The sequence below is a fragment of the Magnolia sinica genome, chromosome 2 (assembly GCF_029962835.1).
Source record: "Magnolia sinica isolate HGM2019 chromosome 2, MsV1, whole genome shotgun sequence".
NCBI classification, from domain to species: Eukaryota; Viridiplantae; Streptophyta; class Magnoliopsida; order Magnoliales; family Magnoliaceae; genus Magnolia; species Magnolia sinica.
In genome coordinates this window covers 122461865-122489347 of record NC_080574.1, presented here as the reverse complement: position 1 = coordinate 122489347, position 27483 = coordinate 122461865, and the positions used below count along the sequence as shown (strand labels likewise).

The 27483-nt window shown below is 37.9% G+C and overlaps 1 protein-coding gene across 1 annotated transcript in view; it reads right to left on the bottom strand.

The window, feature by feature from the left end:
* The window catches only part of LOC131237520 (protein PECTIC ARABINOGALACTAN SYNTHESIS-RELATED), a 55629-nt gene that overhangs the window by 15159 nt on the left and 12987 nt on the right, over window positions 1–27483 (bottom strand). Inside the window, exon 5 of the mRNA XM_058235338.1 lies at window positions 9441–9529. Coding sequence (XP_058091321.1) covers window positions 9441–9529 — 89 coding nt within the window. The remainder of the gene's footprint in view (window positions 1–9440; window positions 9530–27483) is intronic.

The following is a 27483-nucleotide window of genomic DNA, read 5'->3' as shown; positions in this document are numbered from 1 at the left end:
ATGCTCACTATCCTTCTCACGAGTGGATGATCGTGCGCTACCGAAGCATAGACATGCATGTACTCCATCTCTTCTGGTCAAAGCCAAAGGGGATTCACAATTGATTCCAATGGTGGGATGAAGATGTTTTTTTTCTAGCCGAGCTGAAATGAACGAGCCATCCTTCCCTACCAAAACAGGGATGCTCGATAATGGCCAGTTGGAATTTTTTATGCGAATTTGAATCCATGCCGAGCGGAGCTCCCAACCCAGCTCAGTTGCTCGATCAAATTGGAGAACCTCCCCAACGCAAGAACTCAAAGCAAGAAGAAATTCCAGGTTCTAGAGGGGTGCCTTTGAAGTGGAACCAAACGTCCACCAAACAAAAGAGGGAGAAGGTCTCCCATTTACAAACAGATCATAGGGCCTTCACTGGATGCGACACCCATTGAGAGAACATAGTCCATACTGAGGTTCAGTTTGAGGTTGAGAGGAAGCTCCGATTCACCGAAGGGTTTTAAGTTGTATTCACTCTCTTGGAGTTTGCACGAGGTTTCCACCCATTCCTTTATGTTCAGCAACGTCGCTCCCTTTTAACACTGCGGAACCAAGAATTGGGGATATATGCCTACTGCCTCCACTATCAGGAGCCCGTCCACCCTAATTTCGATCCGTTTTGCTGGGAGAGGCGAGGAGTTGGAGGTGGCAAGGATGGGAAGATGCCCTGGATGACTGCCTCTTTGAGACTGCCTCTTTGATGAGCGAATTGCCGTCTGAAAACTTAATCTTTTGAGATTGGATCAGGGGTTGAAGATGGGTCGAATGTGTAGCTTTAGGGATTAGATTAGAAGAAATTAGCCTAGGATTGTATCTTGCCAATTGGACGGAAATCGGTTGCCGTTATAGCTGGATTGGTTCAACGCCCTTATCGTTGAGGTTGTGTCCTCCTTGGAACTCATACGAACAAAATCGAACTCCCTAGGATGAGCATTTTGTCGAGGAAGGACAATCTCCTTAATTTCATCAATCTTGATGAAAATCCGATGAAGAATGTCTTCATCCCAGTTGTCAGCCAGATTGGAGACGAAGAGCATGGGAAACCAGCAAACTTAGATGTAGGGGGTGGTCTTCTAAGGGGTGTCCATTTTCTATGAGTGACCACAATCCAATCTTCATCATGCGCAAACCTTCGTCGAACATCTACTAGAGGTGCCTTCCCTAGGATACCCATGCAATCTTTGTTGAAATGGCGAAGAGGGCTTCTCCCTTCCGCTCAGTGTGAAACATTTTAATAAAACTTGACTTCTCGGACACCTCTGGAATATAGACTAAAATTATTGTGTCCATCTCGAACTTTGGCTCCATGTTTTCCTTTTTCTCAATATACGACTACTTTCTGTCTATGTGGATATGTTGATTACGAGTCTTGAACAACTTTTCCTCTGTAAGATCTTCTGCCCTTGATCACCAGTGGTTCTTTGTCATTTTGCCGTGGGAGGTTGTGGACTCCTCGAGAGGTTGATGAACGTTGATGAGAGCGAGAATGGATAGCTTCTCAATCATGCTACCCACAACATTGTTCCTCCCTCCAACAAGTCCTTTTTCTCCCTAGCAGAGATTCTATAGGAGGCTCCTTTAGGCAAGGATCTCTTGGATACATTTTTCTGCTTGAGTTGAGTTAGTTTGTGTGCCTTTGGTCGAGTCTTTTCATGGTACTGATTTCCTAAACATGTTGCATGGTGGTGGGAAATATGGAATTGTGCCCCAAGTTGTGGTATAGTTGTCCATAAGTGATCAATTCTCTTCTACTAAATGAAATTTATGCCAATTCATCTTGTTTCAAAGAAAGTCCCTTCGGATTCCTCGTAGTCAATTAATCACTGAAATCAAAGACTTAGACATGAACATGCAATAGATTGGCATGTTAGCCAAAGTCGATTTATTTAAGGTGATTCGCTCTCCAAGAGATAGAAAATTGACTTTCCAAGATGACATCATGACCATTTCCTTTTAATGATCTCCAACACAATGTTCCCACAAATGATTAGCCAATTTCCCAATGCATAGAAGAAGACCAAGTCTACGAGAATTTGGCTACCTTTTCCCCTCACAAAAAGGCTAACTTGTTCACCTAATCCCCATCCTCTTCACTCCCTACAGTTTGCTTTTTAGAGACTGAGTTTTCATTCAACGTTGTTTCAAAACATCTTAGCACTTTCTACAAATAGTTTATTCATCCATGTCACAAGATGAGTGTCATATGCAAACTAAAGATGGAAACTTGAATATTTGCGTTCTCCACCTTGAAGCCCCTTATTCAATGATTTAAATATTGATAGTATTAGCCAATATTATCAATATTGCATGTGATTGATACGATATATAGAGGGAGTTATTACATTCACCTATATCACACTAAACATCGCAATTATCATCAATATATTGCAATATATCAATACAATGCAATGTTTTGCCAAAAACTCTCCATAAAATGTTCTTGTATTGTCAATCATTGTTCGGAGTATCTCCAATATTATGGAAATATCCTTGACATTATCTTTATCTCTAGCTCACCGATACTGGTAACACCGGTAGTGATATCAATAACACTGATAGTCTCAGAAATTTCAAGTATCGGCAATGTATCACTAAGTATTGCCAATGTATCACCAATATTTTCGACTGTGTAAATTTCAGGTGTTGCTTTATTGCTAACGTATCGATATTGCCAATATTTTTTACTGTGAAAATTTCAAGTGTCACTTGTATCGCTAGTGTATCGACGATATTTCGATAATATCGCCAAAAATCTGTTTATTAAAAAAAAATCCATTTTAATTTTTTTATGGGCGCATGGTTTTTATGCAGTGTTCAAATTGTTGACAATAATATCAATCATATTGCGATATTATTGTTATTGCAACCAATGTTTTAAATATCGACAATATCAGCCGATATATCCCACAATATATCTTGTATCCCACCTATGCGATACGAAACGCAAAAGTAGTGTCGATATATCCGACATGTTCGATCCGATGAGCATTTTCAATTTTCAATCCTTTTTTAAAAATTGAAATTATGTTAAATCAGTGTCAAATGGTTACAAATCCATTGGTTCTTCATGTTTTGCATGAAAAATCATGGAGTTGGAGCTTTGATTTTGATGTCCATTAGTTCTTCATGTTCTCCACGTTTTTTTCGATATTTTCCTTCAACCAACTGTTAATTGATTTGAGACTAATTTCGAAGTATTTAGGAGTATTTGAAATGATCATCACATACATTCTAATTTTGATATTTGAGTGTCAGTGGTCCAAGGGAAAATTCAGAATTTCCCTAATTTCTCCCAAATTGCTTGCAATGTTGCACTCCAAACATGAAATCAAGCATGTATGAGGGTTGATCTACTAATTTGTTAAGTCCTTGTCAATTTTTAAAAAATAAAAATCATTTTTTAATTAAAAATTAATAAAATACTTTTTTGGTTCGAAATTTCCCTTCAAACCAGTTGTCAATTGAGACTAATTTCAAAGTATTCAAGAGTGTTTGATGAAATGATCATCACATACATTCTAAATGTTATGCAATCAATTTGAATATAGTTGCATTAGTTCAGTCAAGCAACACATAGCTTAGGACCCTATACGAAGGAAACCTATTCTGTGCACTTCTTTTTTGAGATGTTATGATTTAAAAGTGTGTATTATGGTCTTTTTTAATAATCCCTGAAGTGTCATTGAAAATTTCAACTATTTTCTCAATGTTTCCCTATGTTTCCTAAAAAGTGCGATAAATTACCTGATAAAAACGATATATTCCGTGCGATAACTGATGCGTATTGTATCCTAATGATGCGATATGTAATGCGACACCGATATTTCGAACACTGATTGCAACATGAGTGATATTAAGACCACAATCTTTCGTTTCCTTTCCAGATGTCAACGATTTCTCCGCGAAATGTTGTGTTGTCAATATTCATTCTGAAATATCAATGATGTTTGGATGGAAGGTTGGATAGATGGGATGCTTTGACTGGTTTCTTACGATAGCAAATGCTTTTAGGCCCCCATTAAATGACAACTTATTATGTATCCATTCTTTTTACAATTTTTAATTCCTAAATATACAAATATGTGTATTTTAGCATCTGAAGGTTTACTAAAAAATTCCACCATTTTCGTTGTGTTTCCCCATATTTCCAGTTATCAGCAATATCGATATTATTTCCATATCCTCAGCTAGTGAAACTTGTAGCGATACCGATACTTCGAACATTGCCATCAATACATGTAATACACAACAAAATCCATCAGTGATACATTCCTCCACTGGATATTCAAAAAAAAAAAAGTTTAAAAAAAACCACAAAAATCATTTTCTCCCAACTTGGTTTTGAGGAATCTGTTTTCATATTTTTATTGTATGATTTATGAATTATATGAACTCATTTTGGATATAATTGTATCACTTCTATCAGGCTGTAGTTTAGGACCTTGTTGTGCATACTTGTTTTTTCTGATCTTTTGAGTTCTAAGTATATGATCATGTCTCTTTCAACATAATTTGAAGTTTTATTGAAAATCTCCATCATTTGATTTCCCATTGTTTCACTGAAACAATGCTACATTCCCTGATACATGCAATACTTCCTATGTGATACCAATATGTTTCTATATCCCAACGGTGAGATACATGCATTGAATTTAATATTTAAATCATTGCCCTTACTAAACCCTCCTCTTTCGCTTTTACAAGTATCCGACTTAGAGCCTCCATGATTACCAAAAAGAGAATCAAAGATAAAGGATGCCCCTGACAAAGATCCCTTGATCCTTTAAAAAGACCTTTAGGTGACCTGTTCACCAAAATGGAAATTTGTGTTAAATTCACACCCTCAATCCACCGCCATTTTTTATAGAATTATATTAAAAGAAAAGAAATATAAAAGAGAAAAACAACTACAACCACAATCTAGGAAAACCAACAACGGAGATAAATAAAACCCCCATAGCCCTGAAACCCCCAGATGACAATAGCTTTATCTCCTACTAGAACTAAAATAGATCCCCTAAGAGCTCCCTCTTTAGCAAGACAGTCCACAATCTAGGAAAACCAATGACGGAGATAAATAACACCCCAATAGCCCCAAAACCCCCAGATGACAATAGCTTTATCTCCTACTAGAACTAAAATAGATCCCCTACGAGCTCCCTCTTTAGCAAGACAGTCTGCTTTAGAATTGGCTTCATGTTGAACATGAGAGAAGGATGCCAAAATACCTTGGCATAGATCCATCACCACCTTGATCTGGTCAATAATCCTCCACAGACATCTACCCATTTTAGTCCAGTTGATGACATTGATCCTTTTTTATTAAACTTAATAGCCACTTTAAGCCCTTGAAGTAAGGTCGTGACTTCAGCATAGCTAGTCCTTAATCACAATTGGACTTGCAAACCAAGGTGTCCCGTATCGGTATCGGTTGGCGTAACGGTGACCTCCAAAACCGATACGGATACGGGGGCGTAACGGTGATACGGGGACGTAACGGCCCGTAACGGTGCAAAATTTTTTTTTTGTCAAAAAAATATGAAAAAATATGGATTAAATCCGGAATATTCTAAGCATTCCAAATATGCATTCATTTATAAATTGGAACATGTTTATGGTGGTGTAACGGTCCACTCTTTGGTGAGAAGTTGTATCGGACTATCTGATGAATTTATGAACCAGATAACCTGAATTTGACTACAAAATTCATATATTTAATTTTCTAACTATCTACTATCAATGATAGATATATTAGAATGAATGTAATATGAAAATATCTTACATTTAGGTGTTTGCAATTATTTTTGAGGGCCAAAATTCATGCGTAAATAGAAAAAAATATTTAAAAAAAATATAAAATGGCACCCCAAATATGTAAAATGCACATTAACATGTTCTACTATGATTAACACATAATATGACATCATTAAAACAGCAAAAGAATCATTAAAAAATGATTTTTCGAATTTTCAAAAAAAGGGCCGAAATAAATGCGTAAATAGAAAAAAATATAAAAAATATATAAAATGGCACCCCAAATATGTAAATTGCACATTAACATGTTCTACTATGATTAACACATCATATGACATCATTAAAACAGCAAAAGAATCATTAAAAAATGATTTTCGAATTTTCAAAAAAAGGGCCGAAATAAATGCGTAAATAGAAAAAAATATAAAATGGCACCCCAAATCTGTAAAATGCACATTAACATGTTCTACTATGATTAACACATCATATGATGTCATTAAAACAGCAAAAGAATCATTAAAAATGATTTTTCGAATTTTCAAAAAAAGGGCCAAAATAAATGCGTAAATAGAAAAAATATAAAAATATATAAAATGGCACCCCAAATCTGTAAAATGCACATTAACATGTTCTACTATGATTAACACATCATATGATGTCATTAAAACAGCAAAAGAATCATTAAAAATGATTTTTCGAATTTTCAAAAAAAGGGCCGAAATAAATGCGTAAATAGAAAAAAATATTAAAAAAATATAAAATGGCACCCCAAATCTGTAAAATGCACATTAACATGTTCTACTATGATTAACACATCATATGATGTCATTAAAACAGCAAAAGAATCATTAAAAAATGATTTTTCGAATTTTCAAAAAAGGGCCAAAATAAATTCGTAAATAGAAAAAAATATTTAAAAAATATAAAATGGCACCCCAAATCTGTAAAATGCACATTAACATGTTCTACTATGATTAACACATCATATGATGTCATTAAAACAGCAAAAGAATCATTAAAAAATGATTTTTCGAATTTTCAAAAAAAGGGCCAAAATAAATGCGTAAATAGAAAAAAATATTAAAAAAATATAAAATGGCACCCCAAATCTGTAAAATGAACATTAACATGTTCTACTATGATTAACACATCATATGGCATGATTAAAACAGCAAAATAACCATTAAAATTTGATTTTTCGAATTTTAAAAAAAAAGGGCCAAAATTCATGCGTAAATATAAAAATATATAAGAAAAATATTAAATGGCACCCCAAATCTGTAAAATGCACATTAACATGTTCTACTATGATTAACACATCATATGACATGATTAAAACAGCAAAACATATTAAAAAAAGTATAAATACCTATTTTTGACGAATTTCTGAAAAATGGCCCACCGAGCTTTGATTCAAAAAAATTTGTGATATAATGTGTTTTTATCTCAAATACCTAGCTAAGGTTGGTCGAAATTAGTAGTAGAAGGAGTGAAAAACAGTTTGGAAGCAAAAGGTTTCAAAAAAACAGCAAAAAATGAGCTAAAAATGGAAAAAAAAAAAGTTACCGTTACGGGCCCGTTACGGGCCCGTAACGGCCCGTTACGGCCGTTACACCCCGTAACGGGCCCGTATCGGCCGATACGGGTACAAAAAATCGTATCGGCCGATACGGCCCCGAAACGGGTAACGGTTCGCACCGTTACCGTTACGTATCGGCCGATACGGCCGATACGTAACCGATTCGGCACACCCTGTTGCAAACTCAAACTCCTTGATGCCCGCTGGAATGGGATTCCCAAGGGAATGTCAATCAAAATTGAACTTGAAGTAACCAGCAGCAGATAATCTCCACCTTTCTTTAGTCCTTGAATTCTTCCAACCACTCATAATAATTTCATCCAAATTTGACATAAACATCTACCTTCAGATTCTTATAGCCTTATATCATTCTACCTTTCAAAAAAAAAAACTGATATCATCCCTACTCCAATCTAAAATGAGTCCAAAAATACTCACTCTTTTATCAATTGGACTAGACTTCCCTTTTACAATCCTGCTATTTCCTTCAAGCCATAAACACCAAAGAGTCACCTAAGAAGACTTCCATAAGAATCGACCACTAGAACCCAAAGAATCATTCCATTCACCTCAATGCATTAAAAAATGGTTACGTAACAGATGTTATGTAACAGTAACAGTGGGAACCGTTACATGTTATGAGGCCATAATACCCATAACAGAAAAAATGGCCTGTAATGTAACGTCCATTGCGGGGCCAATATAGTGTTTTTTTTTTAACTAAGGCTTTTACATCCTCCGTATCATAACGGTAATGGTAGTGGCTATTACGGCCACCATTGTTGTTATTAAGTACCTTAATCCACCTTTCCATTTCACCCAAAGCCCATTCTCCTCAACATGTAATCAAGGAATTTCCAGTCAACATAATCATAAGCTTTTTCCATGTCCAACTTCCAAATAATTCCAGGCCTTCATTCTCTATAGCTTGAGTCAATAAAACCCCATCCAGAATTCATGCCCTTTTTTAACAGTAAGAATGAAAGCCCCTTCGTAGGAGTACCTCCCAAAAATGCAAGCCCTTTTTTCCGGTACTCATCCTTACCAAACTACACCAGTATGCACATTCATGGATACCGAGTAGAGATCCGTCATCACCAGTGCAGCTGCGGTTGAGCACCTGCATAGCTATAGGAGTACCTGGATTATTTATGCCCATGTTCATATCCTTGTCTACCTATAGGCGTACTCCAGACCATATCCATAGTTTGAAGACTGTAAGTTGTGCAGTTTGGGTCCTTTATTTTTACGTTAAATATCCATGTACGTGTGTCCTACTAAGATGGTGAACAAATTTGTGTAAACAACAGTTATTAATTTGAACATCTTCATTTGTTGGGGGCATCAGCCTAAAGGGCTTTGGTGGGCAAACTAGTAATACTATTAAAGCTAAATTCCTGACACCAAAAAGCCTGTATTGAATTACAATAGTTGTGGATAGTCGCTCTTTAGCCTTTTTGTCCATATGAAGTTACCTACTTTCAGTTGAATTATCACCTTTTCATGATGGTGACAACCTGGTATTCCTCAAACCTTCAATCATTTAGGGTGTGAAGCCGTTACGGAGACCATCTAAGCAAAGAAACTCTTTCATACATTGAAATTCTGACTCTCTCAGAGACTTGATCATGTGATGACCATGACTATAGAGCCTTTCTGACCTGTGATTATTTAGTTTATTATTTGTGAATTCTAGTGATATGTGACATTAATGACATGTTTTATGTGAGTTTTGTCATATTGAAATGTAATGAATGTTTTATGTATGAGAAAGCAACTCTTAAATCTTAGATTCTTATACATACCATTCAAGAGTTATTATACATGTAGTAAACTGAAGGTGCTAGTTGACAAGGAACTAGTCCTTAGCTGTCTCTGCAGCTATCACATGGCTTAGCTTTCTTTCAACTGTGAAACCATGAGGAAAGCTCCTTGACTAATTTGTTATTCAGAACAATTATGGGCTGCCCTCTACTGAAGAATAGAGGCACCAAGCAACACATCTATTTGACATAAAGATAGTAAAAAAAATTGTTCGAGAATAGAAAGAAGCTTAGTCATGATATCTCACGTTTGATCTTTCCAGATTTGGTCTTGCTTCAGCAATGGCAAAATAAGGGTCGCATTCATTATTTTCGCCACAGCCACAGCATTACATATCTGCAAGAAAACACAGGCATTAGCATAGTAAGCTAGTCAGTCGCCTGCATTGTTTGAATGGAATATCCTGTCTTATCACAATTTCACTTGGGTAGTTCAAATGAAAATTAAATTTATGGAGTGTGTACATCTGAATGACAACAAGAAACAGAAGAGACAATGCTTGCTTGAGGAAAGTCGGAAAGGAGTTTGCTGGCAATCCCAAAAGGAATAACAAAAAAATTGCTCAAGAACCATTCATGAGTTCCATTAAAAAGAAAAAATTAAAAATTGAAATTGAAAGTTCCTATGTTGCTGCACTAAACTTTTCAAGGTTTAACCAATTACTCATTTACAAGTAACTGAGACATCCATCATATGGTCCCTTTGTGTTGATGACCTTGCCCAAAAAAGTAGGCTACTCCATTCATCGGAAGGGTGGCATTTTAAGAAACAAACGGGTGGCATGTTGATATATGAATCCATAGCCAAGCCTGGGGAGCCACAGTCACCACTTCTCTCCCTCCTTCCCAAATATCAATGAAAAATGATTTAACAGAAATCCTTCCACTGGTGGTATGTTGATGGTCTGCCATATACACGTGTTTGGGCTTACCAAAACTAAAAAAATATAAAACATCCAAAGGGAATGAGCCTAAAATGTGTGGGGCAAAAAAACAGCAATAAGAAAGACAGACATTAGATTTCTAATACTCCACATGTTGAGATGTAGCTCAATGCTCATTCCTTTGGCCATAATGCTGCCTACTCATCATTTTTCTCAGACTCATGGGTGACATCTTTGGATGGCACTTTGTTCTTGAAGGAAGAGATTGTTAATCTCAATGTGTGATGACATATAGTACACTGATATTGTCGTAATAAATTTAAGCAGAGTCGATTGAAACATGAGGTGCATTCAATTATCATGAGGAACTTGGTGGAAATTAGCCTTGCAATAGTTTACTGTATCCTATTGGACTGTTATGTTGGTTTCTCCGCCATGTACATAGAATCCTTAAGTAAATCTTGTATCCCAGCTCAACGTGCATCTTGGTAAATCCTTATTGTTATCCTTCTAATAGACTTCCATCACTACCGGTCCTCTAGTGGACTCCAATTAAGATGTTGATGGCAGATCCACAAATTAGAAGACTTGCATGAAACTTAATGATTGCCTATACATTCAGTTGAACCTTTTGGAAAGGTCCCATGCATCAGCACTTAATCATTTGTTGCCTTCCACCCTACATCTTTCATGCATTTGATGAGTCGACTACAGCTCTTCTCTACTTGGCCTACCTCATAAGAAATACTTGAGGACATGAGAACTTTCATTTTAAACTCCTTTAGTCTCTCAAACTTTAGATAGTTCAATTTCAGTGGTCTATACCCTGGTTCACCTTGTAAGAAATGTTTGAAGACTTAATATAATAATATTATAGACTGATCAGTTGATTGGCAGTGTTTACAAAATCATTGCCAAGCTCTTGGTTGGGAGACTGTGCAAGGTGGTGAGTTGGGTTATATAGACATATCATTGCACCAGAGTGCTTTTGTGCCAGGGAGATCTGTTCTCAATGGGCTAGTCTTAGCCAAGAGTTAGTGGGTGAGTATTCAAGAAAAGGGATGAAGGGTTTTCTACTGAAGGTTGATATTGAAAAACCATAGGATTGTGTGAATTGGGGGGTTCTCAATGGTGAGTATTCAAGTAACTGAGACATCCATCATATGGTCCCTTTGTGTTGATGACCTTGCCCAAAAAAGTAGGCTACTCCATTCATCGGAAGGGTGGCATTTTAAGAAACAAACGGGTGGCACGTTGATATACGAATCCATAGCCAAGCCTGGGGAGCCACAGTCACCACTTCTCTCCCTCCTTCCCAAATATCAATGAAAAATGATTTAACAGAAATCCTTCCACTGGTGGTATGTTGATGGTCTGCCATATACACGTGTTTGGGCTTACCAAAACTAAAAAAATATAAAACATCCAAAGGGAATGAGCCTAAAATGTGTGGGGCAAAAAAACAGCAATAAGAAAGACAGACATTAGATTTCTAATACTCCACATGTTGAGATGTAGCTCAATGCTCATTCCTTTGGCCATAATGCTGCCTACTCATCATTTTTCTCAGACTCATGGGTGACATCTTTGGATGGCACTTTGTTCTTGAAGGAAGAGATTGTTAATCTCAATGTGTGATGACATATAGTACACTGATATTGTCGTAATAAATTTAAGCAGAGTCGATTGAAACATGAGGTGCATTCAATTATCATGAGGAACTTGGTGGAAATTAGCCTTGCAATAGTTTACTGTATCCTATTGGACTGTCATGTTGGTTTCTCCGCCATGTACATAGAATCCTTAAGTAAATCTTGCATCCCAGCTCAACGTGCATCTTGGTAAATCCTTATTGTTATCCTTCTAATAGACTTCCATCACTACCGGTCCTCTAGTGGACTCCAATTAAGATGTTGATGGCAGATCCACAAATTAGAAGACTTGCATGAAACTTAATGATTGCCTATACATTCAGTTGAACCTTTTGGAAAGGTCCCATGCATCAGCACTTAATCATTTGTTGCCTTCCACCCTACATCTTTCATGCATTTGATGAGTCGACTACAGCTCTTCTCTACTTGGCCTACCTCATAAGAAATACTTGAGGACATGAGAACTTTCATTTTAAACTCCTTTAGTCTCTCAAACTTTAGATAGTTCAATTTCAGTGGTCCATACCCTGGTTCACCTTGCAAGAAATGTTTGAAGACTTAATATAATAATATTATAGACTGATCAGTTGATTGGCAGTGTTTACAAAATCATTGCCAAGCTCTTGGTTGGGAGACTGTGCAAGGTGGTGAGTTGGGTTATATAGACATATCATTGCACCAGAGTGCTTTTGTGCCAGGGAGATCTGTTCTCAATGGGCTAGTCTTAGCCAAGAGTTAGTGGGTGAGTATTCAAGAAAAGGGATGAAGGGTTTTCTACTGAAGGTTGATATTGAAAAACCATAGGATTGTGTGAATTGGGGGGTTCCTCATATATCTTTTGGGCTGGATGGGTTTTGGCAGCAAATGACAAGGTTGGATAAAGGGTGGGTATCTCTAATCCATGGTTTTCTATCCTAATAAACGGGACACCCAAAGATTTCTTCAAAGGAAGTCATGGCATCAAACAGGGGTATCTGCTCTTCCACTCCACTCTTCTATTATTGCTAAATCCCTGTCAAAGTTGATCCAGGGCATGGTTAACACCGACCTCATCAAAGGCATAAGTGTTGGGGGTGCTGAGTGGCATTTTGTACGTCCAATTTGTGGATGACTTACTGTTTTTCGGGAATGGGACCTGATGATGCACTGATGGTTTTCAATCTGCTTCGTTGATTTGAAATCATGGCTAGCCTGAAGGTGAACATTTCCAAGAACAGTGTTTCGAGAATCAACATGGACAGCGGGTCCGTGTAAGTTATCACAAGAAGCATATGGTGCAGGGTGGCAAAGTTCCCAACCCAGCACCTTCCTATCCCAGTTTTGCCAGGTTGGCCTAGTGATGGGGTGTGGGATGGCGTGATGTGATTGAGAAGTTTGCCGAGCGGTTGGCTATGGAAAGGAAAGCTGTTGTCAATGGGAGGGAGAATTACGTTGCTGAAGTCTGTTTTAGCCAGCCCCCCAGTGTATCTGCCTTCAGCTCTTAGATGTCTGGTTAAGGTAGCAACAAATTAGAGTCAATTCAAAGAAAGTTTTTGTGGAATGACTAGGAGGAGGCATGTAAATTCCACCTTGTAGCCTGGGATTCAATTTATAAACTGATGAGGTGTGGGGGATTGGGAGTCAGAGACATGCAGACAGCAAATCTGGCTCTTCTTGGTAAGTGATGGTGGTGGATGGATTGCAGAGAGTCATTGCTTCTTAGGCAGTTCCTTCAGAAAAATATGGGGACAATGCTAATGGTTACGACATGGCTGTTACATCCAGTTATGCAGGATCATCTTTTTGGTGTGCAGTGTCATAGGCAAGGCTTTTTTGCAAAAAAAAAAAAAAAAAAAAAAAAAAGGCAACATTCAGGGCTTAGTTGCCAGAATTTGATTGAAGATCCATGGTGTTTAGACATCCCTCTTCGTGATCAGTTCAGAGTTATATATGGCCGCAGTCCCTTCCTCCCTCCCTCTCTCTGATGCAGGACATGAAATTAAATGTGGAATGCAAGAAATCAAGCTCATGATTATACCAATTTAAACAGTCACAAAATTCCACATGCTACATACTATCAAACATTCAAGAAGGGAAATCTATGGGGGTCCAAGCCTACACAAGTTTAGGGTCCGATCAAATAAAATTATAAACCAAACAAGCCCAAAGGAGTGTAAGATTCATCCATTCTTGCAAAGAATGTTCCCCAATTCAAGAGATTCACCGTGTTTCAATTCGAGGGAAAAATCTAGAGCTCAAATTTGGGGATTATTGGAATTTGGGATTCTTTAGGGTTAAGGATCTGGATTTAAGTCTATAAAGGATCAAAATAGAGGAAAAATAGAACCTGAGATGAGCCACGTGCGTGGACAGCAGCTGGCCCTAGGCGCATATGCATGACTACTCGTCCGCATGTGTGTGGGGCCCACAAAGTCCAAAACCGAATCCTAGGCTAGGATAGGCCAGGGTAGGACTGTCTCCGTGCCAAATTTTGTGTCGATCCAATGCATGGTTTGTGCGTGGTGCTCCGCTGAAGTTTCAGTCCCTCAGATAGGCCAGAATCTGAAAATTTGTTTGTGCACTGTTATATGATAGAACTTGGATACGAAAGAGGGTGAATCTGAAGGTGGACGGGATGTAAAGGATGATGGATGTGGGGCGTAATGAAGTGGGGATGATTTGGGATGGTTGTGGCTTCATGCCACGGTAGTTAGCCCTTTGAGGAAGGGAGGGTTTCGCACCCAATTCAATTCTTCAACCCAAAGTGATAGAGAAAAAGAAAAACGCAGAATTTTTATTCATAAACTTCATCCAAAATACCTACATGGGGTTGCTTATTTATAAGAAAACCCTAAACCCCAAAGGACAATTTTACCCTTGCACCATGTGCGCACACTAATACTTAAAGCTGAAGTAAATAAAATAATAACTAATCTAAGCAATCAAAGCCGTTCATAAACTTCAACCCAAAGAGATAGAGAAAAAGAAAAAAGCAGAATTTTTATTCATAAACTTCATCCAGAATACCTACATGGGGTTGCTTATTTATAAGAAAACCCTAAACCCCAAAAGACAATTTTACCCTTGCATCATGTGCACACACTAATACTTAAAGCTAAAGTAAATAAAATAATAACTAATCTAAGCAATCAAAGCCATTCATGATGTTTCTAATAACAAGAATAGTCAAAACTCAAAATCCTAGATCATCTAAGGTAGTGGGCCATGATCATGAAATCCAATAGTAGAATCTATATGATGATCGGGTCCACTCCAATGCTCCATAGCGCAACCCCTAACTGTAAGGCCCTCCAAAGATGTCGTCGTCGATCCAAATTGAAATTGGGGCCCGTCTCCTCCTCGAATATGTGCGTAGGGCGTGCACATGATGTCCCCATGGGAATTTCTTATTCAATTCTTTTTTGAAGATTTTTCTGAAGGATTTGTTGTCCGATTGAAGATGTTATTGGAATTTCTTTTTCAATTCTTTTTTGAAGATTTTTTCTGAAGGATTTGTTGCTTTTTGCTAAATGGTTAGAGATATTGATGGACATTCCGGTTTTAACAAATTTTTTAAACCATTTTTTCTCAAGATTTTTAACATCCGGTTTGCAGTAGTAAGAGTTTGTTGGCCAGCATCGTTTGGGGAAATTTTTTAGGCTTCTTTTTTGATTTATTTGTCCAACCATAATGCCCTTCCTCTCTCCTCCTTGATTCTCTCATTATTTTTTGAGATTACATATGGCCTCTCGTCGACTTCTGAGCTAGTTGATCTTGTTAACTCTAAGATGGAATGATTCATTGTTCATTATGAAAATCCTAATTGACATATTACCACACATAAACTTAAGTCCATCAATACCTACAATGGTCAGGTCGAAAGCTGTTAAGATGTTTATTAGAGGAAAACGAAAGTTGAAACTGTCTGATCCTTCATATGGAGACTGGAAATCAAATAAGTTGCTTGTCATGTACTAGCTTTTGAATTTGATGGAACTAAAAGTTAGTAAAGGGCTTTTTTTGTTATTTATTGCTCGTAAGATCTAATAGGTTGCCCATGAACTATATGCATATTAGAATAATATGACTTAGATTTATAATATTTATTAGGATATTGGAAATCTGAGACGAGGAGAGTGATCAATGTCAAATTATGATGCCAAAATGCATGGTCTGTGGCAGGAATTATCCTTGCTAGATGATCTTCATTTTGTGCATTCCATAGATGCAGAGGCATATAAGAAAAGCACTGAGAAGAAAAGAATTTTTGAGTAATTGTCAAGCCTTAATATAGATTTTGAACGATTCTTGGATTGCCCTCTTTACTATCACTTAATAGCATCTATGTATTATTGTTGCGTGATGAGAAGCATCCGACTGCTATGGGATCGACTGTGTTTGAAAAAAATACTCTAGCGACAGGTTTTTGAAGTTTTGATAATGTTAATGCTAATACTAGCAAATGCTTAGGAAGAGGAGGACACGATGGCGGCCGTGATCATGGCATCAATCAATTATGCCTATTATAGTAGACAGGGACATATCGTGGATTATTGTTGGGTTCTTCATGGCAGACCTCCAAGTCGAGTTGCTAACTCAACAGCTTCAAATGGCAGAGATTCTCAGACTACTGTTGGGCTTATGGTTCCTTACTCAGCTTCACCCAGTGTTTTAAATATCGATGATATCAGCCGATATATCCCACGATATATATCTTGTATCCCACTAGTGTGATACGAAACACACGAGTAATGCGATATATTCCACATGTTCGATCTAGTGAGCATTTTCGTATTCCAATCCTTTTATTTTCTGTAAATCATGTTAAATTAGTGTCAAAACATGAAAAATCATGGATTAGGAGCTTTGATTTTGAGATTTGGAGGAGACGGGCCGAGTTGCGGAAAATTGAAAAAAAAAATCAAAATTTCCTAATTTCTTGCAAATCGTTTGCAATCTGTGTGTCCAAACATCAAATCAAACATCTATGTAACCTAATGTACTGATTCTTCCTTTGCTTTTGAGTGTATTGCTTGTGTTTCTACACGTCTTCTTACATTTATAAATTATATGAATAAACATTGAATATACTTGCATCGATTCAGTTAGACAACGCATAGATTAGGACCCTAATACAAAGAAAACCTACAATGTATACTTGTTTTTTGTAATGTTTTAATTTATAAATGTGTATTGATGTCTTTTTTAACAATCACCGAAGTTTCATTGAAAAATTCAACCAATTTCCCAATGTTTCCCCATGTTTCCAACAATAGCAATACATTCCATGATACAACCGATATATCCCATGTGATAACCGATATGTATCCATATCCCAAGAATGTGATATGTAACGCGATACCGATATTTTGAACACTGACTTCACCTACGGTTCCATCAGTTGTTGAAGTTGTTTATCTCTCAATATCTGAAGTATGATGTTTTATTAAGAGATGCCACTCAGAATACGGCCTCCTCATCAATTTCCTTAGCTGAGACAATTAATATATCCAATGCTCTTCATACTACCTCTGCATCAAGCCCTTGGATCATTAATTCAAGGGCCACCAGTCATATAATAGGAACATTTGGCTCTTTTTCTTCATTTACTCCCAATTCAAGTTTAGGATGGGTGAAATTGGCACATGGTACAACTCCTATTGGGGTAAGGGTACCATATCTGTTTCCATCTTCTTCTTTATCATCTATCATGTTGGTGTCTATCATAATGTCTAATTTTTCATCAGTTAGTTGTTGTATTTGATGTCTTAAATCTAATCAGATTCTGTGTAGATTTTTTCGCAAAGTGTAAACGAGATTGGGAGATATTCTAAGGGATTCTAAGGCTTTCTAAGAGGGTTCTAGGGTTTCTAAAAGGGTGGAGCAGGGGAGAGATTTGAGGATTGCTCAAGTCTGGTAAGTCCTTTGAAATTTCTGCTTTCACAGTGAAGATTTGTCGCTTTGTGCCGTGGTTTTTAAACCGAAAGGGTTTTCTACATTAAATATGTATTCTCTTGTGTTTACTTGGTGCTCTTGGATTGCTATCCTAGATCCATCTCTGTGTGATTCCGCAGTCCAAAACCCAACAAGTGGTATCAGAGCAATCGTTGGGGCACAGATCTGGATTTGCAAGATTAACATCAATGGGAAACGCCAAGTTTGATATTGAGAGGTACTCACGCAAAAATAATTTTAAGTTATGGAAGATCAAGATGATTAGTCTACTAACCAAGCAAGGCGAAGTTAAGGCTCTTGAGAAGCGAAAATCGACTATGAATGACGAAGACTGGAATACTTTTCACATGAATGTTTTAGTTTCCATCCGTTTATGCCTCTTAGACGAGGTTCTCTACAATGTTTTGAGAGAGAAAACTGCGGCTAGTTTATGAGCGAAGCTAGAGGATATCTATGCGAAAAATTCTCTGAAAATCGCATACACTTGAAACTACAATGGTATACCTTCAAGATGGCAGAGGGTGGAGATCTGGAGGCCGACATCAGCAACTTTAATAAATTGGTTTGCAAACTGCTGGATATGGAGGAAGTGATCAAAGATGAAGAACAGCATGTATGTTGTTGAATTCTCTTCAGGCATCGTATGAGTCATTCAGGGACACAATGTGCACCGCAAATAAAACCTTGAGTGTCGACACCGTTATCTCAGCCCCTCAAGGGAATGTCTTGAGAAAGCTAAATGGCGGCATGGGAACATCTTCCAATGCACCGTTTACGAGAGGAAGAAATACTGAACGAGGTACAAGATTTTCAAAACCTAAATCCAAATCCAAATCCAAGGGCAAGGGTAAAGGAAAACGAAAATGCTGGAACTGTGGGATGAATGGCCACATGAAGAAGGATTGCACAAATCCTAAAGCAAAGAAAGAAACTCAGAGGCTTCTTCCAGGGAGGCCAATGTTGTCACATCTGATGAAGCAACAAGTGGAGGTGATGTTCTGTCTGTGTCTATGGTCGGACACTTGCATGACAATCTTACTGATGAGTAGATCCTTGACAAAAAGCATCATATCACTTGACTCCTCATCGGAGTTGGTTTGCTAGTTACAAGGAACGCGATGGTGGACAAGTCTTTATGGGCAATAACAATGCTTGTAATGTTGTGGCTATTGGTACTGTGAGCATCAAGATGTTTGATAGGATGGAGCGTACCTTGATTGGTCAGGCATGTTCCTGATATGAAGAAAAGTCTGATTTCTCTCGGTGCACTCGAGGCTATAGGGTGCAAGTTCATTGGTATTGATGGTGTCCCTAAAGTTTCAAAAGGGGCACTCGTGATTATGAGAGCGCAAAGGCACGGAAACCTTTACAGGTTGATCGGGAACACTTCAGCAGGTGGAGCGGTAGCGGCTATTGCAAATTCTACGTCTATACATATGTGGCATGCTCGTCTGGGCCACATGAGCGAGCAGGGCATGAAGGTACTATCTGATTGTTATTTGATTCTAGCTTTTAAAATTTTTGATTTAGATATATGCGAGCATTGTATATATGGTAAACAATCTAAATTATTTTTTAAACATGAAAAACATGTATGTAAAGGAGTGTTTGATTATGTGCACTTTGACGTATAGGGGTCATCGCCAAAGGTTTCCATTAGGGGGCCGTCATGGTTTGTTTCATTCATTGACGACTACTCCAGGAAAGTTTGGATTTACTTCATGAAACGTAAATCCAAAATTTTCACCATATTCAAATAATGGAAGGCAATGATGGATAAACAGTCAGGGCAAAAAATAAAGGTTTTAAGGACTGACAATGGTGAAGAATTTACTTCCGTTGGGTTTAATGAATATTGCAAGGATGAATGGATCATCAGGCACAATACAGTGCGCTACACGCCCAAACAAAACGATGTGGCTGAGCGGATGAATCGAACTCTCTTGGAGAGGGCCAGATGCACGTTAAGTAATGCTACGTTGGGCAAGGACCTATGGATAGAGGCCGTTAACACGACTTGCTATTTAATAAACCGATCCCTGTCTACGGCAATTGAATGTAAAATCTCAGATGAAGTATGGAGTGGTCATAAGCTAGACTACTCACATTTGCGCATATTTGGTTGTGAGGCTTGCTCTCATATACCGTCAGTTGAGAGAGATAAGCTAGACCATAGAGCCAAAAAGTATATTTTTGTTAGTTATGGTGTTGGTGTGAAAGGCTACAGGTTATTCGACAAGGTCACACGCAAGGTCATCACTAATCATGACGTCAAATTCGATGAAAGCTCCCTATTCCACAAGAATAATCAAGAGGAGCAAAATTAACCAGAAAGGTTGATCGTAGATGTCCATATTGGCACAAATGATACTCAGGCAGAAACAGATGTGCAGACAGAGGTACAAGAGCAGGTGGAGCAACCACCTGTGAGAAGAAATCCACCGCGTGATCGTAGGTTACCAGCAAGATACAAGGATGATTTTAATATCGCATATGCACTCATTACAAATGAGGGGGACCCGTCAACTATTCAGGAGGCTCTTGATGAGCCTGATGTAGAAAAGTGGAAGGCGGCTATGGATGATGAGATGAACTCGTTGCACAAAAATCACATATGAGAGTTGGTGGAGCTTCCAGTGTACCGAAAAGCGATCGGATGCAAGTGGTTATTCAAAAGAAAACATGATAGATACAAAGCAAGGCTGGTAGCGAAGGGGTATGCTCAAAGAGAAGGAATCAACTTCACAGAGAGATTCGCGCCAGTGGTTAAGCAAGCATCCATCAGATTCATATTGGCGCTGGTTGCCCAATACAATCTCGAGCTAGAACAGATGGATTTTAAGACTGCTTTCCTGCACAGAGAGTTGGAAGAGCAGATCTACATAAAACAACCAGAGGGCTACGAAGTTAAAGGGGCAGAGAAAAAGGTTTGCAGATTAATGAGGTCATTGTACAGCCTGAAACAGTCATCTAGGCAGTGGTATAAAAAATTTGATTCTTTCATGTTGAGTCAGAAATTTACTCGGAGTGAATACGATCACTATGTCTATTACAAGACACTGAGTGATGACAAATTCATCATCTTAGTATTGTATGTTGATGATATGTTGATCGCCTATCATGATATGTCTAAAATCAACGTACTGAAGACTCAGTTATCAGGGACATTTGAGATGAAATATCTGGGGGCTACAAAAAAGGTTCTCAACATAGATATTCATAGAGACGAAGAGGGGTAAGCTTTGGTTATCACAGGCAGAATACCTTGAAAATGTGCTGATCAATTATGGGTTGGACTAAGTAAAGCTAGTAAGCGTTCCCCACGCGGCTCACTTCAAGCTTTCCTCATAACGTCTTAAATCAAATGAGGAAAAGCAGATTATGTCTCATGTGCCTTATTCGAATGCAGTTGGCAGTTTAATGTATGTCATGGTCTGTACGAGACCAAATATTTCATGAGCAGTCGGTGTTATGAGCAAATACATATCAAAACCCCAGCAAGCAACATTAGGAAGCAGTGAAATGGCTACTTTGATACATTCGAGGTACAAAAGACTACGTCTTAACTTTTGAGAAGACAGGAGCAAAGTTGGTAGGGGATGTGAATTTAAACTACACAGGCAATGTGGATTCGAGAAAGTCAACTTCAGGTTACTCGTTTATATTAGTGGGTAGAGTAATTAGTTGGATGTCGAAGCTTCAGTCCGTGATGGCTCTTTCCACAACCGAAGCAAAATATATGGCAGTGACAGAAGCGTTTAAGGAAGGTGTCTGGTTAGGAGGCATGATAAATCAGTTAGGGCTTCAGCAGGAGGCCGTGCCATTAATTGTGATAGTGAGAGCGCTATTAATTTGATTAAAAATTTTGTTTATCACTCTTTTACTAAACACATTGATGTTCGTCACCACTTTTATCCAACAGGTGCTTGAAGGAGGCGTGACTCTAGAGAAGATTCACACCAGCGTGAATCCAGCGGACATGCTCACCAAGGTTGTTCCTACAGAGAAGTTCAAGTTTTGTGCAAATTCTCTAGGCTTGGCAATGGCATAAAAGGAAGACGGAGTGTGCATGAGAAGCATTGATGAAGCTATGATGCGAGGCAGAGATAAGAGAAGAGGACAAGGAGTTACACGTTTAAAGATTAAAGACATGGTGGAGATTGTTGTATTTGATGTCTTAAATCTAATCAGATTTTGCGCAAATTTTTTCGCAAAATTGAGAAAGTGCAGGATTTGTTTCCGATTTCGTTTATGATTCTTTCTAAAACTATATATATGTGTGTAAACAGGATTGGGAGGTATTCTAAAGGATTCTAAGGCTTTCTAAAAGGGTTCTAGGGTTTCTAAAAGGGTGGAGCAAGGGAGAGATTTGAGGATTGCTCTAGTCTGGTAAATCCTTCCTCTTTGTAATTTCTGCTTTCATGGTGAAGATCTGTCGCTTTATGCCGTGATTTTTTCCCAAAAGGGTTTTCCACATTAAATCTTTGTGTTCTCGTGTTTACTTGGTGCTCTTGGATTGCTATCCTAGATCCATCTCTGCGTGATTCCGCAGTCCAAAACCCAACATCAGTAAGGTGGCCAAGGACTTGATTTATAATGTTGACCTTTTATCCTAATCATTGTGTTTTCCAGGATCCAAATATGAAGAAGTTATTTGGTGGTAGACATGAGAAGAATGATTTATACTTTTTCATGTGAATGCTTCAAGTGACTGCCTTAGCGTCCACAAGGAAGACCTTTATCTCTAGCATTGTAGGTTTGGTCATCCTTCGAGTATAGAAGGAAGACCTTTATCTACTTCGTTCATTTATAATGCATCTCTACAACATGGATGTATTTGATGAAACCTAGAGATAAGGTTTAGCTCTATTTTCAAAGTGTTTCATAATTGGATTAAAAATCAATTTAATGTGAATTTGTACTTCACGTACAAATAATGCAAAAGAATACCTTTCTCATACCATGATATAATCTTCAGGAGAATGTTATTAACTCTTAGACTACATGTTCATGTATGGCGTGGCTAAGAGGAAGAATAGATATCTTTTAAAAGTCACTTGGGCTCTTCTTATTAAAATGTATATTTCTAAAACTTTTTTGGTTAGATGTTGTTCTTACAGCCTACTATATAATCAATCATCTTCCCACTAAAGTTCTTGCTGGAAAGTCTCCCATTTGATATTTTTCAGACTTTTATCCAATCTCTGACATTCCCCTACGTGCCTTTGGGTGTATATGTTATGTCTATAACATTGATTCTCTTAGAAATAAATTATGAGTTGTCAATGCATTTTTTTTATATTCGTCTTCACAAAAGGGGTATAAATGTCTTGATTCACTTACTTGAAAGCATTGTCTCTATGAATGTTAAATTCGTGGAAGATACTCCATACTTTTTTTTTATAGAAAGGAGGAGGCATTAGACGGTTCTTCATGCTCTTGTTCTTGAGTCTGATCATATAGAGTATGTGTCTTCTGAACCCGACAACGCTAGAAATAATGTTGTTATTGATTCCACTAAGTCAAACTTAAAAGTATATGAACAAAGAAATGTTCGTAAATCTATTATTTCTCAGGTCACCATGAAGCATGCTCCTTCACCTATAGGTACTAATAGTGCCCCTACTCAATTGCTTATTTATGATGATTCTTACTTAGAATTTACCTTAGATTTACCTCTTTTTTAAATACATCAACAATGAGCTTAATAGCACTGGTTTCAACTGCAACCAAATGATGTATGGACCCATTTCCACATCCACACGAATCTTCTCATTGCTCATAAAAGCAAAAGAAGTGTATTATTCATCCTATTCAAAGGTTTGTTTCATATCACTCCTTGTCCCCTCAGCATCAGTCCTTTGTTTCAGTTATGAGTATTCTTCCTTCACCATTCCTAAAAATCTCAAGGAGGCCCTTATTTTTCCTCTGTAGCACCGAGCTATGGAGGAGGAGATGGTAGCTCTTGAAAAGAATCATACACAGTAGATGACTAGCTTACCAGTTAGGAAGAATCATATAGGTTGTCGTTGGGTGTATGTTCTCAAGTACAATCCCAATGGAAGTATAGCTCACCATAAATATCGCTTTATAGCTAAAGGTTTTATATAAACCATTGATGAAGATTATTCTGAGACCTTTGCTCCTGTTACTAAGATAAACTCTATACGGGTTATTATTTCTCTTGCTACGAATTTGAATTGACTCTTGCATCAATTAGATGTTAAGAATGCTTTTCTAAATGGTGATTTGACCAAGGAGATCTATATCATTCCTCCTGGATTTGCTCAAAAGGGGGACATAAGGGAAGTATGTTATGCTCCTAGCGCCTAGTTTGAAAAGTTTAATGGGGTCTTGATTCATATTGGTTTCACTCGTATCCATTCTAATCATTCTATGTTTGTTAAGTGGCATGTGAATGGAACTATTATTATGAGTGTGAATGTGGATGACATTCTTGTTAAAGGTGATGACATTAAATGGCATATCAATTGACATTATATTTGAGCAAGGTATTTGATGTCAAGGATTTAGGACCATTAAAATATTTTCTTGGAATTGAAGTCTTTTGGTCTAATAAGGGCGTATTTCTGTTTCAACGGAAATATGCTCTTGATTTGTTGACTTCAACAGGAAATCTCAGTGTCAAACCTATTGATTCTTCATTGAAAGTTAATAAGAAACTCAATGCAGATGATGGGGAACTTCTTGATAATCCTCGCATGTATCAGTGCTTGGTTGGAAGGTTGATGTATTTAACGATTACTCGACCGCATTTGTCTTATGTGGTGAATTTGATTCAGTCCATTATGCTACATTAAATCGTCCCTGGAGCATGGTATCCTCCTTAGTTGTCATCATAATCTTAATATTAAGGGGTATCGTGATGCAGATTTGGCAAGTTCCCTAGATGATCGTCGCTCAACGTCAAGCTATTGTATTTTCTTCTTTTTTCATTTTTTCGAACAATTTAGTCACTTGGAAGACTAAGAAGCAAATAGTGGTGGCACGATCTAATGCTGAGGCAAAGTATCGTGCTATGACAAATAGGATATGTGAAATTCTGTGGTTGAAAATATTTGTTTCTTAATTGAGATTTCCTTTGAATACTCTTGTGTGGATGTATTGTGAGTCTGATGTAGGACAATTAACCACTTGCTCTAAAAGCTCTGATACCAATTTGATGCAGGACAATTAACCACTTACTCTAAAAGCTCGAACTGATAGAGCATGGCGAATTAATCCATTTATCTCATAGCCCAGGCCCCAAATCCATGGGCTCTGCCTCACATGAGCCACCCGCCTCCACGGGCCCCAAATCCATGGGTTATGCAGGCCACCCACCCTGAGTGTGCCCCTGCATCCCACAGGCCACCCCACTCAAGCCTGGTGTGAAAATGCCCCCGCATTAATCACCTCCGGTGAGGAGTCTCGAACATGAGACCTCCCGCTCTGATACCAATTTGATGCAAGACAATTAACCACTTGCTCTAAAATCTCGAATTGATAGAGCATGGCAAATTAATCCCTTTATCCCATAGACTACGCCTCAAATCCATGGGTTAAGTCCTCGGCCGAACCCTCCTCGTGGGCCCCAAATCCATGGGTTCTGCCCTCTTGTGAGCCCCAAATCCATGGGTTATGCGGGCCACCCACCCTGAGTGTGCCCCTGCATCCCACAAGCCACCCCACTCAAGCCCGATGTGAAAATGTCCCGCATTAGAGTCTATAACAATCAAGTTGTTATTCAAAGCTTTTAATCCAGTTTTTCATGAACGTGCAAAACATATTAAAGCTAATTGTCACTTTATTCGTGAAGAGATTATTACGTGTTATTTCCACTCCATTTGTTTCGTCTTCCGAGCAGTTAGTAGATATCTTCACAAAGGCTACTACAATGGAAGTTGGACGACATATTCTTGGCAAGCTGGGCATGATTGATATATATGTTCCAACTTGTGAGGGTGTAGGTGTATGTGTGTCTTGGGCCCATGACTAGGCCCTAGGTCCAACATGTGCTCCTTGTGTTATGGGCCTTAGTCTATGAGCCTTAGTCCTTTGCTCTTTCCCTTTTTTTTTTTTTTACTTCATTTTATGTTTTTCTTATTTGCCCCCTTTGTCTTTCGTTAATTTTTCTTCATATTAAGGGCTTATATGTCATTGTACCTTTTCTCCTCTTATTATAAATAAGAAAGGGTTGGGCATCCCAATCCTACGTGCTTTTCATCTTTCTCAAATTCTCTACTCCTTTGACGCCCTTCAAAGTTAGGGCTTTTGTGTGGACTGCCTTCCTTAACACAATTTTAATTGTGGAACACTTGAAGAACGGTGGATTGGTGATCCCTAATCGTTGTCACATGTACTGTGAAAATGAAATAACAACAAACACTTAGCCAATTCACTAGCCATTGGCTTCAAAGGTTTGAAGTGCAATGGTAGCAAAATTTCAAGTGTCATGGGATCAGTGTTGGAGGTGGTCTCATGTTGGACAACAAGAGACCACATCGTGTTTGGTTCGGGAGCATTCAAGTGTCCGAGAGTGTTAATACCAACATGAGAGAGAGAGAGAGAGAGAGAGAGAGAGAGAGAAGGAATACATAAGAGATAAAAGGAAAAGGAAAAATTAATAATTAGGAGGAAAAGAAAATGAATATCACCCAATATTACTATCTGACAAAAAACTACAAATAAAATTATTATCCCAAATAAAAAGTGATTGCAAAGGAACTCAATATTGAAGGTAAGTAGACAGGATAGTCTCCTTTCAAAAAAAAAAAAAAGACAGGATAGTTCCCCCAAAAGAAGATATCTTCAAAAATTAGAGGGCAAGTATATTAACAATTGCCAGCAACATGATGCATAGGTGAGTTGACAGGATAGTTCCCCCAAAAGAAGATATCTTCAAAAATTAGAGGGCAAGTATATTAACAATTGCCAGCAACATGATGCATAGGTGAGTTGATGGCATATATAATAGACTCATGGCATAATCCTTCTATTCCTTCCCCCGAAAAAAAAATAAAAAAGGAAAGAAAAAAAAGATATGACTACACTTTACCTAAATGCCTTGGCAAATGAAGGCTGGTAGCTCACTATGAGATTTAAAACAAAAAAGTAAAAGAAAAGAAAAAGAAAAAAATAAAACTCTCAGCTCTCACATGCAGGGACTAACAAAATAATAGTTCAAGAAAAAAAAATTATGAAATGCAAACATTTGTACCCGAACAACACACACACATATATATAGGTCGAAGGTAGACCCAAAACAATGGGAAATACAATTATATACTAATTACTATGAATATTCATTTAAAATTGCCATGATAAGTAATTAGTATATTAAAAGTATTTAGTATATTAATCAAAACAAACATAGTGCTACTTTCAAGTATCATTGCAAATACCAAACACAAGCACCCCAAATGTCAACATGGAACATGATTACCATATCAAGGCCATTCATCAAGAGATCACAGTGCTCGAGCTCAAACATTAGGACGATCTACTCTTCAAGTGGCCACACATGTCGTCGTCATCATCATCTAAGCCTTATCCCAAGTAACTAGTATCGGCTACATGAGTCTTGTTCCGCCATTCCACTCAATCAAGGGCCATAAAGTCAGTTAGACCATAGGTCATCGAGTTTTTTCTTAATACCTCCACCCACATCCTTTTGGGCCTTCTCCTTGCCCTTTTAGAGTCTTCCACTTGTACCAACTAACTCCAAACCGGCACAGTTCTTGGTACCAACTCAATCCTATCATTCATTTGCCTTTCAGTTTGAGCGGTACATGCTGATCACATAAAACTCCAGAGGCACA